This window comes from Melanerpes formicivorus, unplaced genomic scaffold (genome assembly GCF_026170545.1).
Source record: "Melanerpes formicivorus ecotype bairdi unplaced genomic scaffold, bMelFor1.0.p_v2 SCAF_22, whole genome shotgun sequence".
Classification (NCBI taxonomy): Eukaryota; Metazoa; Chordata; class Aves; order Piciformes; family Picidae; genus Melanerpes; species Melanerpes formicivorus.
In genome coordinates this window covers 10684602-10698462 of record NW_027142374.1, presented here as the reverse complement: position 1 = coordinate 10698462, position 13861 = coordinate 10684602, and the positions used below count along the sequence as shown (strand labels likewise).

The window sequence follows — 13861 nt, the reverse complement described above, 5'->3', positions numbered from 1 at the left end:
TATGTACCCAAACTAATAATATATAAGAGGACCTTATTACTCAAAACAGAAAAAATGCATTGCATAGCAAAAACCCTGTCAAAGCAAGGAGAGAAAATCCAAGCTCGGATAACTATGCCTATTTCTCCTTCCCACTGATGAATCATGACTCATGATGTTTGAATTCTCGTGGTTACCAATCTTCATTTTAATGTCATTAAATATAAAATGCTAAATTTAATGGCTACTGCCCTAAAAACCAAAAGTCTTTCCATAAATTAGCTTCTTCTATGAGTTAGACTACTGTAACACAGACAGACCAGGAGCAAGCGTTTTGTTTTCGCTGTAAAGTTTGCTTATTCTATGTCTTTTACTGTTCGTCTACTACTTATTTCAGTGTTTTTCCTGTGCACAAAGAGAATTAATACATGTCTTTCTGTTCTTTCCATGGTTCTTCCCAGTTACAAGATAGAAGGATCCATCAAAAAAGGCGCAACAAGCACCCCTTCAAGCCTTAATGTCCTGGTTTTGAAAATCCAAAAAGAATATCCTCCATCACGTTACAGCTCTCCAGTACTGCGCATTAAAAGATCCTTCCCATAATACTACCAGCTGCTGTACAGAGCCACACAGGATTTTGTTTTACACTACAAAGCCCAAAATAACATTAAAAAACAAGTCACTACAGACCCTGAGCTAAAGAAATTACATCTCTGACTTCCAAATCAGCTATACATTTGGAGAACCACTGCTTACCTGAGCACTCTTCAACCCTGTCGCCTCTTCCAGGTGACTGTGTGACCTCTGTTGGGCCCGTAGCCATGATATAGTCACTGAAATAGAGATGAAAGAAACAGTTACATTTTAATCCAGCTTCCCAGCAGAATATGGTCCTAAGCTAGCATGAAGAAAGAACACAGCCAGATCCTCTATGAAACTGCATATTCAAATGCTCAGCACAAACACGGCTTGCACACTTTTTTGCACTTCAGCCACAGAACTTCTCCTCATGTTCCAGTAACACTTATTTCTCCAGCCAAAACTGACAAACCAGTCTAATTTCTTGCCAGTACCTCTCTCTTTTTAGGAAAGACATCATTAAACTTGCTCAGCAAACACTGTAATGCTTCCTGGTCTCAGAATAATGAAGCTCTACGATTGCTCTTTGTTAGAGAGTGACAGCTCCATGTCACTGTAAAAAACATCTTCAATTGGTGTTCTGCAGCCAAGGCTTCGTGTATTACAGAGTCCTCACAGCAGGCATCAGGCTAGTCTGTCAGCATTATTAAAATTAGTTAAGCATCAGCACTGAAGCATCATCCTGGGCTATGCCACATTTGTGGAAACCAATAGATCAAATTCATTTTGGATCCAGTGCAATCAGCTTTTAGCCACAAGCTTTGAAACCTTATCGCAAGCAGGGCTATTGATCAACCAAATTAGCTGACGGCATCATCTTCCTCCCCGATGAAAACAAAAGTTCAGCCTAGTTTTAAGATAATTCAATGTTAACTGGCTCCACTTTGTATTTTCCAAGACTCCTCAATGGGTGTCTGTCACAAACAAAGGAATTCAGCAGCAGATCTCAAAAGTTACTCTGCAACTGTCAAACAACAATGGAAATGTGACAGCTTATCAGGGCAGTTCATAAAGTCTGTCCTTTGTTATGCAAGATATCTAGGTGATACATTCACAATTAGCAGTTCCAGTATGCTGTGTCAGGACTTAGAGAGTAAGAACCTTTACAAACAAATGAAAATATCCAGAAACAAATCCTAATCCTTTTTCAGCAGGGACCTCATCTAACAGTTTTCCACCTCAAAGTGGTCTAACAATCGTGCCAAGTTAAGTAACTCAACATCAAAGATTATGATTCTACACTAATTTGACCAAGGAGGTAGAAGCAAGGCCCCTGTGAGAAACAGACCACAGAGTGAGCTCTCCCTGTGCTAGCCACACAGATATGCAAACTGCCACATTGCTGAACTGTAGGCAGAAATGAATATGCAAACTGCCACACTGCTGAACTGTAGGCAGAAATGAAGGAGACACACTCTGGTTTGTAACAGATCATCTGTGAGCAGCAAACACAGGAGAGTATTAGCACATGTAGTTCCAAACAATCTCATCTCAGCTTGCTAAAATCAACAAAAAAAGTCATTGCAGCGACCAGGACTGATTATAACTTTTCTAAATAAGATGCACTGAGGATGTTTTTGAAATAATTATTAGACTATATTGAGAAACACCAAAACCCAAGACTTTAAGTATTTTCCTTTTTGGATACTCATAATCCTTCAACCCTTCTCTCCCTTTTTTCCCCATGTCTCATCAATTATCTGTGAAAATGCCTGCATTTCCTGCATATTGTAATTAAAGAGGTCATCAGCACTTTCTCATAGACTCTTTCTCTGTAAGAAAGAAAATTGGTTCAGATTTCCCCCTTCAACTTTATACACCATGCATATTGATTATGTTAGATTTTTCTTGGTGGAAAGGGAATGCATTCGAAATGAAACACTCAGCAAATCTGTAAGGATGAACTGGCAAGTCCCCAGACTTATGTTCACAGAATGTAAGTGAACTCTTCTAGATCTCCAACTTCTGCTTTACTCTTGTTCAATAAAATGAAAGCAAGAGAAAATGCTGCTTTCAGATCCAGCTTTGTTTTTACCAGCTCTACATTTATGTAAATTCCTCAATCAGCTCAGCTGCTCACTCAGAATCCTTCAAGTCTCCGGAGACATTCTGACTGCTGTGTTTATTAAAAGTGCATTTGTTTCAAATTGCTGTTATCTTTTATACAAGGAGAACTATAACTGCAAAGCAGTTGCAATTATAGTTATGCTCTGAGGCAGTCTCTTTGCAGTCAAATCAGCTCCTGCATTAACTGGATTTTATAGCTGAGTTCTCTGGGGCATACAGAGATCAAGTGTCAATTGCAGAGCTGCATCCCATGTTTGCAAATGTGCCCCATTTAGGACCTAATGGTTTGGTGCTTTGTATATTTCATCACAGTATCATCTTTTTCCAGTGAACTGAACAGTGACTTGTGGTGAGGACAATCATCACAGAGTCTTCCAAGCTTTAAGTATGGAAGTGGAGAAAAAAAATCCCCAAACCTATTTACAACGAAGTGTCTGTTCCATCATTAGAAGCTCTGTGACATACCTGAAAAAAAGATGGTAATTATATGACACTTAGAACCTCAAATTCTGGTGGCAGCGAGTTGTACTTAACAGAAAAGCTAACAAATGTTCTGAGCAACAAACCCTAGCCTGAGGATGATTGTAATGGAAGAGAAGAGGACAAAACCCCATCAATACAAATCCATCTGAGTGCACAGGCCTTAACTAATTGAACTTTCAGACATTCACCACTTCCAGACCTTAATGACAGCTGACAGTGTCAGGGTGTACCAATATCATGTAGGTTCAGTTCAATCAGCTGGACTAACCATGTGCACCCCAGAGCACTGTGCCATTAGAGCCAAAGTTTTAAACAAATACTGTGTGCATATGGATTTTTAGTGATAAAATCAGAGTAAATAAATGGCTTTTTAGAGCAGTATTTCTGATACTGCTGGGAGAAGGAACTAGCAGAGAGATGAAGGAGACTATCTTCTCAGTGGAGGAGCAGTCCAGGCAGAGCAGTGACAGATTGACAGGTGCCAGCCAAACTAGTAGAGTCATCAAGTCTCAGTTGATGTTTGCTTCCCACTAGAAATGGAAGCATTTCCCCAGTGTACAATTTTCTAATCATGTTCTTAATCCTCTCTCAAACCGTATCTGCCACCATCTATTTTAAAGCAGTAAAAATCTGCGCTCACCTGATTTGCTGGTTTAGATTTAAGCTCCCTGCTACCCATACAAAACTTCCATTAACCCCTCTGTGTGCATTCACTGCACTGCTCTGCAGTTCATGAAAGGAACTAATGAGTCTTAAGGAAAAAAAAAAAAAAACAAACCAAAAAGAAAAGAAATCTTCAGAAACAGAAGAAATATCCCTGATACCCCTGTCTGCCTTTTACAAACTGGGACACCTGGACAGCTACTTGGAGTGCTCTATGGGAGAGCAATGAGAGGGCAAAAGAAACGAACGACAACAGAGTGGTGTTGTAACCATTGCCTTTTCCCAGATGAGCACATTAATGAATACATACATCATGGGGGGAATGCTAAAAGGAGAAAGGACAATTCCCTTTCACTGCTTGGTCTGTGTATTTAAGGACTCCTGAGAAGTTAACATTGGACAGAACTCAAGTTTCCTGCATTTAACAAAGGACCGTGACAAACACAAATGCTTTCAGCTCAGCCTCCAAAAAGGGACACAGCCTCCTGTCTGGCTCTCTAGTGGAGCAGAAGACTTGAAGACTGCACAGCAAGCAAGCTCCTACCCTTCTTCACTGTTTCTTCAGCTTCAGTCTGATGCTTCTGTATAAGCATTCCAGAAGGCCTTATGACAGAGAGACCAAAGGAGACAGTGAACCCTGAACAACCTTTTTGCTATCAAATAAATGCTTGAGGAAATAAAGGCTCAATAATAGGAGGCACTGTATTCAGTTAGCATCATCATAGCCTATAGAAGACAGACAATGGCAAGCAACACAAGAAGTGACATTTTTGCCTGGAGCTTTTGAAGGCAAATTTTCTTCATGCTACAAATATTATTTGAAATTGAGCTTATGCTCCAGATTTCAGAACACACACTCTACTCAGCAAGATAGATCAGCACAAGGAAATGCAGGCCACTCATCTGGTCCTCTAGGCCACCACCTGCAGCCAGCCTCCCTGCAAAACACCCTTGAAGCTGCTGCAGGACGTCAGAGAAAGCCCCTCTATTTCTCTATACTGAGTTTCACACAAATACAGAATGCAGAATGGTTTAGTATTCAGATTACATTCTGCAGTAAAAGGTGACTAATTAAATTTTTACTCTGCTTTATTAAAGCACAATAGAGGACTTTGACAAAAAGTGGCTGATGGCTTTCCTCTCTGGGAACAGACATTAAATGACATTTACCCTCTGCAAGTCCAAGGAACAGAATTTCAAAGTCAACCATAAAGCAAGGGCAGAGCGAGCAAGATATCAATTAAATTTTCACATCCCTTGAGCATATCAGAAACTCAACAAAGCTCCCTTTGCTCCCCATGCAATGAGCCAAATGACTGCACTTTCAGGTTCATGTTCACATGCTGAATACTGTGGGATCCCACAAGAAACTTTGCTGAACCAGAGTGTGACCCAACATGACAGCAGGAACTGGGATCTAGTCTTGCACAGCTGATCCCATTGTGCTCTTCTACAGTAGTGCTTCCACTACTCTAGACATAGAAGTCTAGACTTCTCAGATGAAATTCCCAGGGTACTTTGCCAGCCCCTAGCTGGCATGTCCCTAGCCAGACCACGGCTGCTTTAGATAGGCAATACAGAACAGCACAAACGGCAGTTTACATTGAGACTCTTGCTGCTGCCTCCACTGATAACAGTGAGGGGAGGAACTGACAAAGTTAATAAATGCTGTTCTTTTAATTTTCATGGAAGAAAGAAAAGTTTAAGAAAGTTTACTCTCTTCTTCAGAGGATCACAAAAAAATACAGCAATAGTACCCGTCAGGAAGTTGGGATAAATAACTAGGTAATCAGCAAAGTACTCTCCCAGGATCAAGAAGGGGGTCATAATTCCCCATAGCAATAGAAAACACTCAGCTCCTACCCTTGACAAGATGTCCAAAGCAAGCAACCATTCACTTGAAGAGATCTATTCACAGCTTTCACAATTTGCATCCAGACAACAGCCCCTCACCACACGTTGGCTTCTCCAAGAAGACAGACGATCGGTCCCAGTGTGCTGAACTCTTTTTACCTACAATCTGCTTTGAGAAGTTTCTGTCTGACAGATTTCTGCTATTCAGCAGAGCCTGAAGAATTACATGCTGCCCTCCTAGTGTGTGTGTGTGTATCAGTAATGGAAAGCAGCTGGTGGGCTGAAGCTGACTTAAAAAAAATAAAAGTAACAGGAGGAAATGCCTTTCATACAGTCACACAGGCTCAGGCTGTAATTGTGCTGGAAGCCAAAAGGATAAGAAGGGGGAAGGGAAAATGAGACAAAAGCATTCATAAGCTACTACAGAAAACAGTGGAAATGCATTCTGTTACTAGTCCAGGAATTGAGAGATGAAATGTCTCTGACCCCTGCCTGCTGCCCCATCTCCACAGACTTGCTCCCTCCCCGCAGTCATGCCATTTGCTAAATCGCTGCAGAATGGTCTCCCTGCACATGGGAACAGGACTGCAGCACACCTACACAGACCTGTGTTACCTTAAACCTGAGGCAGGTAACAGTAGCAGAGCAGCTGTTAGTTTGTATTCAGCTCAAGAGGCCAAACTGAAGTTCAAGCTACCACAACTTTGAAACACTTGGCACCCATGCCAGACAGATTAACCTGCTTAGGACATGCCACTTCAAGCTACCCCCATGCACCTAATTACTATGCAGTGTTTATTAGCATGACCTTGTGCAACTACTTTGTGCAGTTGCTGTCAGTGTGAGAATCTCCAATGGAAGTCTGCATCTGCTCAGACAATACAGCAAATATCCATCTCTGCCAAAAGCTAAGTAAAATGTTTCTGAATAGCCCATCCCTGATACCAACTTATCACATTGTTCTTTCAGTGCATTTTCTGCTCTGCATCAATCAGGAGAAACATGACAGGACTCCACTCAAATTAAGACTGGCACTAACACAGTCATAACCTTAGCACACACAAGAGCTCAGTCAGTATTTTGGGCCCAGATTGCTTCCATTTTAAAGGAATGTACATTAAATGACCCAGCTGAATTGCACCATTTGGCATTAGCACAGGATTAAGTCAGTGCTTTTCCCATGTAGTAACTTTTTTTTCTTCACACTACCACACTGGGGAAATTTCAGGAAACAGCTGGAATAAGGATGTTCTTCCACTCTTCCTATGAAGAAGTAAAAGAAGCAGCAGAGTCATCCAACAACTGTTCTCAAGAGCTAGTACACTGCCAGCAGTAGGAGACACTGTCAGATCTATTTGATATGGATACATTGGAAGTAGCTGGGAAGGAGGGAGAACAAGGATGTAACCAAAGGCTGCCTTTGCCAGTTAAGGGAACTACACCCAGTAAGCATTACTGCCTTTGGAAACAGCTTCAAGAGCAAAGCAACAGGAAATGTCAAGTCACTATCACTAAACAGCAGACACACTAGCAGAGTCAAGATGTCAGTCAAGTGTGGGAATAGAAGTCAAGCTCACAGTCTTTTCCTCTTCATATGGCAAATTCAAGAAGTACCTGTAACCTTCCATCCCAGACATGGGTGGTAGGCATAGTTGGACACTCTTTTTTAGCTTGTCTGTGTGCTTCTTGCCTCCTCTCCAAAACCCTCATTCATTTTGTTCCACCTGTGGGCTCCCAGTATAATGTAAGGTGACTGATATCTGACCTGTAGCATCCAGAGTCCTGGAAACCCACAGGCTGCTTTGCAGGGCTCAGCAAAAGGTAGCTAAGGAAATTATTTTACCATCAGCTGGCTTTAACATGCTCTACAGAGGCCTGAAGAACTGTCTGAGACAACTCTATGGAAATTGCCAATATCTGCAAACTGTGGAGGTGACAATTATTAGTTTAGACAGTAACATCTTTGAGACAGAGCTCATCTTTTAAACATATCCTAGCAGATGGAAACTACTGTTCTGGGGCTTGGGAGAATTGGCTGGTTTTCCTGACTTTGACACTGGATAGCAAGACAACTTATTGGACTGCTGACAGTAGTTAAGGTAGTTACCACTCAGCCTTGAGCTTCTTTACCTGTGGAACTGAGATGGTCACACCGAGTCCCTAGAAAGCATAATGAGCCCTATGGAGGAGCTAAGCACTATGTCCACTATGGGGGCTCAACATCTGAAACCATACCAATTGACACTGCTGGCAAGTGCTACCACTACTCAAAAGATAAATAACAAAACCTCCAGAATTTCACCAGAGGAGCCTGCCATGCCCTTGTGTGTCACACCAACGTCCAAAAGCTTATTCTCACAAAATACGAAGAATCATTACATCTTGGGCACCAAAGAAACAGTCTGGAGACATTTTTACCAAATTAAGCTGTCTGAATACTGCAGGGGAAATGAGGCTGAAACAATAGCAAACTGAATGCCAGAGCTGAAATGTGGGACATCTAGGCTACATCTAAAGCTTTCTGGGTTTTAAGGTTTTCCCACTTATCTCTCAGTTTGTGGGTTAAAGAGCAGCTTAAAGATTGGGGGGGGAGGAATTAAAATATCTTCTGATAAATCAAACTTCCCAAAACATATTTCTTCCAAGAGGAGATAATATAGATAATTAATGTCAAGAATTCAAAGTGCAGCACAGAAAAGGGGAGGCCAAAAGAAATCTCCAGGGTGAGCTGTGTTACAGATTTTCACTCTGAGGATCAAATTGTCATAAAACTAGTCAACCATCTTTTGACTATAAGAGAGCACATAAAATGCAGTCTTTGTGGTCTCAGAGGCTCCCTTTGGCAGGAAGCTCAGGAAATCTCTCTTCATGTGAAGTCCCCAAACCCAGTTGGGGCAACATCTACTGACTGTACACACACAAAAATAAGACCAAAGCCAGCTCCTTCCTATGCTGAAACATACCGTGCCTGTCTGGCTAAACCCCCTGAGCTCCCACTGCCCATGGGTATTTCTGGAATTCAGACCCTGTTTTGGCTCCTGATCAAAGAAAGCCTGGGGTGGCTTCCACGCTTGCAGATGGAGCTCTTCTGGAGCTGTGTGTGCAGCCTGAGGGTCTCCTTTCTTTTGTCCTAAAAAAACCCTTCTGCTGTCCCTGCTCTTCTCTCTCTGGAGCTTCATGTTAGGCAGCTTCTGGAGTATACGTGAACCACATGGAGAACTGTTAGAGCTAAGGGAGGTCAAGCATGTGTTTAAAGCAGTCCCAGAGCCATTTCTGTCCCAAGGGTATCTAGGATGGGTTCTTTAGTATGAACAACCACTAAAAAGGGATCCTAGTTCTCTGGGATTCCAGACAAATACTGAACCAGGGTCACCTAAAATAACGTTATGTGAGCTAATGTTTTGCAGCAGTGGAATATCAAGCTATATTAATCTGTGTTTTGCAGAAGGCAGGACAGAAGCATCAGGGAGAGCTCATGACAGTAGAGAAACCCAGGAGGGTGACACCAAAGACAACAAGGACTGCAAGATGGGGTACTGACAAGTAAGCAGTGAGGGGGAGCAGGGAGGGAATCAGATTGAGACAGACATTCCATAAGGCCTTCACAGGCCAAAGCTGCAGGAAAAGAAGTAATAAGACAATTTGCATTTTGTGAAGAAAAGCAATTAAATGTCAACTTCTGGAACATTATTTCCACTAAACCAAGACAATGGAAAACAGTTTGACTGCTAGAATGAACCAGCAAACAATTCCTCTGTGCCTCTGTCAGACCTGCAATTTTTGCCCGTGCACAGATAGGCTGATGATTAACACCACATCCTCTGCATCATTATTCTGAGCTAGAGCTGTCAAACACACCCCATTTGCATCTGCACTACCATGTGGATCAGGACTGTGTTGTGAGAGGAGTGATACTTACAAGCCCTGGCAAAAAGAGGCACAGTAACATAGTTCTGAGAATGAACAAGCATAAATGAATTCATCATGAATAAAAGTCAAACATTTAGTTCAATAATTAGCACCAGATCCTTGAAACTTGGAGGCCACAAGAAACAAACATCAAGAAATGTGAAGCTGGAATGCCACCTTAGCTCTGGCTCAATGGATGAAAAGCAAAATCAGGAGGCTTTGTCTGCACAGCCAAGTTACCCTGCTCTGACAGCACGCTACACCCCTCCACAACAGTCAGAAAGCCAGCAATATGCTATAGCATGGTGACAGAGGACACCCTGGCACCTGCACACCTGTATGAATGCAGCAGCACACACAGGTATCACAACACAGCTCAAAAATGACCTGTGTGGCACAGGTATCGGCTTTTCATGTACATCATGCTGCAAAAACTGAGCTGAAGGTACAACCCTGACTGTTAACACAGTGATGCACAGAGACAGCTTTGCATCTGCAAACAAAATCAGACAGGATATCAAGTGACTGCCTTTTTTTCTTTTGTTGTTTAAACAGTGACTCCCACAAGGGAGCCTTGGAGGGGCACTTGCCATCTTCATACAAATAATTATGGGTAATGTTATAGATGACTCCAGGTAAAAGTTTTTGGTAACAGTTACAGTAACAAAATGAAGATCTTTAAAAAAAAAAAAAAGTCGCAAAAGTGAGCAGTTAATACTTTCTGCATTCAAAATACTGCTCCAAACTCCTTCATTCATAATCAATTTACCAGCCTTGGATCACATTAAAATACATTGTGCTCAACTGTTTCGTTACAGCAGCAACCCTTAGGAAAAACCTGGAGAAGAGGGGAAATCATCCTTGGAATTACCTTGGGGGGGGTTTCCTGCTTCTCCACAGGCAGACTTGTCTCAGATTCTCCCAAGTTTGGCTGGCAATCAGGTCTAGCTCACCCCTACCAGCTCAGGTAGGTTAACTCTGGAAGTATAATTTGGACTTACTGCATTTTTGTCCTACATGTCTATAGCCAGATTTCAGCTTCTATAGTCTAGGCCTTCACAACACAGCTATTAAACCTTCTAGACTTCAGTACAAGGAGGAAATGACAAATCAATCTTTCCATTTGGTTGTAATGATACAAAAATAGTCACTTGGATCAGTAGAAGCTTCTGTATAGGAAGAGGCAAAATTATGAGAAGATATTCTCATGGCTCAGTCTGGCAAAATAATGCAGACCAAAACACGTGACAGCCAAATGGTGCAGAAGGGCGAGAACCACACTCAGCAGATTGTCTCAAACCAATAAGCTTTTGCTGAAGTACAAGAGGACCAGGAAGGCAGCATTAGAGGTGCACATCTGTCACATGCTCAGTACCTTGGTGATAAGGACTGTTATGCTGAAACCCAACAAATGGCCATGCCTGCTTGGAATTCCTCTGCCTACAGCCAGCAAGTGCATCACATCACTGTGGCTGCTAAACAAACAGCATCCAGAGAGCAGCACTAACAGCACGAGGAGGACTGGGAGACGTGAAGTGACTCACTGGTGTATTAAGCCAGAACTGAACTCTTTGCACAGAGATGAGTCAAATAGAATGAATGAATTAACAAAGAGAAATAGTTGATCTTTTTGTTAATAATACAGCACCATTGTACTAATTGTGCTCAACTGCCTGCAGTGCCATGGCTCTGCCACCTCCTGACTGCTTTTGTTCACCCTTTCTACCATTCTTGTGTAAGAAACCAGCACTTAAGTACCCATATATTTAATACCAGGCATAGTGCTGAATGATCCCTTTGTGAGCACTGTGAGAAACAATGCTCACAAATGTCATAGAATCACAGAATTGTTTTGGTTGGAAAAGACCTCTAAGATCATCGAGTCCAACTGTTGACCTAACACCACCAATGCCATTAAACCATGTCTCAAAGTGCCACTCAATATTAAGAGGTAGAGGGCTCTAGAGGTGTTTTCCACTCAGAATATATACTGGCAGAAAAGACAGGCAATATTTGACAGTAAGTGCACATGAACCAGAAGAACCAGTTTGGGTTTTGTTCTTTTTTTTAAAGTGGCCTGCTTGCACTATGCAATACCCTAAGCAGTGTTTGCTTAGCTTACCTTTGAGCACTATCCAATATGCTACTGCACTGATATTAAGTCTGCCTCAACCATGACTTTCTACTGCCATGTCACTACTTGCATAGTGTCTCAGACTGTCTGCCAACATGCTTTAAGGAGTAAGGTAAAGATGCTCTACAGGTGAAAAAACATTAGTGGCAATTCATACAAGCTCATTATTACACACACTATTCTACTGCTTTTGATATGCAATGAGTATTTCCTACTTTTTCCAAGGAACACAAGCAGATAAATCAGTAACAAAGGCACAGGAAAAATCCTGTGGTTAACAGACTTTTGAGACAATGAGAGACTTCATCTAGCTCAACATCCAGCCAAAACTCTGTATAATTGCCATGTACAGGAATGTGTTTTGAAAGATTCCCTGGAGAGACTCATGGTGCCCTAGGAATCCTTTCACCTCAGCTCACTTTCTCTGACATGGCCCCAGCTGAGGGAGCTCTCCATTTTCTACAAATGCACATCCCTTCTCTTGTTCCATGCTTTGCCTCTTGCAAGCTCTGTAAGCTGTTTCTTGAAGTGCAGCATTGTCACCTCTATGTGGATCCAGGGATGGTCTCTGCAGTGGTGAGCTTGCTTTGCTGGGCAGTGGCTAGCTTTCATCTTCAGATGTTTTCACCTCAAACAAAATACTGAAAAACTGTAAATGAGTGGTTCTTGCCCTCATTGTATTGAAAGGGTATACAAGAAAGACAGGTAAAAAAACATATTTCAGGACACTGAAGTGTTCATGGGAAGCATTTCACCCCACCCAAATCCAGCAGTCACAGACAGATCCATCACAGGACCATGGAAGTAGCTCTACCACAGCTCCCAGGCATCAGGCACTCCAAAGCTGCTTGGCCTCCTGAAAACTGCTAGCCTCACTGAGCCTACAGACCACTGCTAAGCTGAGCCCTGGTGTGCTGGGGGATGCCACAGGGCATGGATGGCCAGGAAACACAGTGTCTCATTTTAATCAGCCTTTGAGTCTTGGAGAGATGCTCTATGTCTAAAATTGTGCCAAACAGCAAAGCATCATGGGCTGTGGACAGCCAGCATACACAGCTACTTAGACCCCACAGCAATTACATGCCCCTAAAAAGTAAAAGGTCACAGGAGGTGAATGAGCTGCTGACAGAAAAGAGCCAACAGTTTTAAACTGCCCCCTTCCTCACAGTGCCAAGTTGCTACTTCAGTAGCAGTTGGTGGAGCTTTAAACCACTCCCAGTTCACTTGACAGTGTCCAAACTAAAACAGCAGCTGCTTGCTGTGGATGGGAAACCAAAGGCTCTCATGACCCTACACACATAAAAGCTGTAAAAAGTGTATTTCACACCAAGGACAAAGGGACTTGTGGCACTCCTTCCCTATAAGCCTCTCCAACAAGAGGGTTTGAGGCAAAGGTGCAGGAGGCAGTGAACAGGCACCTCAACTTAGTTGGTGATCTATTGGGTGGACAGCATGATACCATCTTTGCAATAATCCCAGCAAACACCAAAATCTTTTCTGACACTGATCTGAACAGACTACAACAGGAGGTGCAGCAACAGAGCAAGAGCACCTAACTCTGAAAACACATTCTACTTGATTTCACTGTCACAACATCATTCTGTATTTGCAATGACTTTCACCTCAAACAATCTAAAACAAACTGTACTGATGCATTCCTCAATCAACTTGCTTTACCCAAATGCTGAACTTCTTTGCAGGACAAGAATCTACATCAGCACTTCTTGACAACTTCAGGCTATAAGAAAAGAACACAGTATCCCACTGGAAGTGCAGAGCTTGGCATTGCAGAAGACATTCAAATTGAAATATGTCCACAATTCTGGAATTGCTTGTTAAAAGGACCATGAAATACTGAGTGATCACATTGAGTGCAGACCAGTTAAATACATTTTCTTAGAGTCTATTATAAAAAAATAGTTCTGAGCTGGCATGCAAAGCCTTTAGCCAAATATTTTATATAGTTTCTAACACTATATTTGTCTTTGGAAATTGGCAGTTTGCACTGACCATCAGTGAACCTTACTATTCAAGCAACCACATTTTCAGCTCATAACTATGCATGTAGCTAGCACCAAAAACTGAGGAACATATGAAAAGATCCCTCTACAGGCTTCATAAACCTTCATCATA

General features: G+C 42.2%; 1 protein-coding gene across 6 annotated transcripts in view; it reads right to left on the bottom strand.

Annotated features, from left to right (window-relative positions):
* The window catches only part of KIAA1210 (KIAA1210 ortholog), a 63549-nt gene that overhangs the window by 31907 nt on the left and 17781 nt on the right, over positions 1–13861 (bottom strand). For 3 of the 6 annotated variants that reach the window (XM_068152154.1, XM_068152155.1, XM_068152151.1), the window contains exon 2: positions 736–812. In XM_068152154.1, the coding sequence (XP_068008255.1) occupies positions 736–802 (67 nt within the window). In that variant the 5' untranslated portion in view covers positions 803–812. Of the gene's footprint in view, positions 1–735; positions 813–1052; positions 1201–5694; positions 5925–13861 lie in introns of those variants that run through there. The other 3 variants (XM_068152150.1, XM_068152156.1, XM_068152153.1) reach the window with 2 other exon arrangements.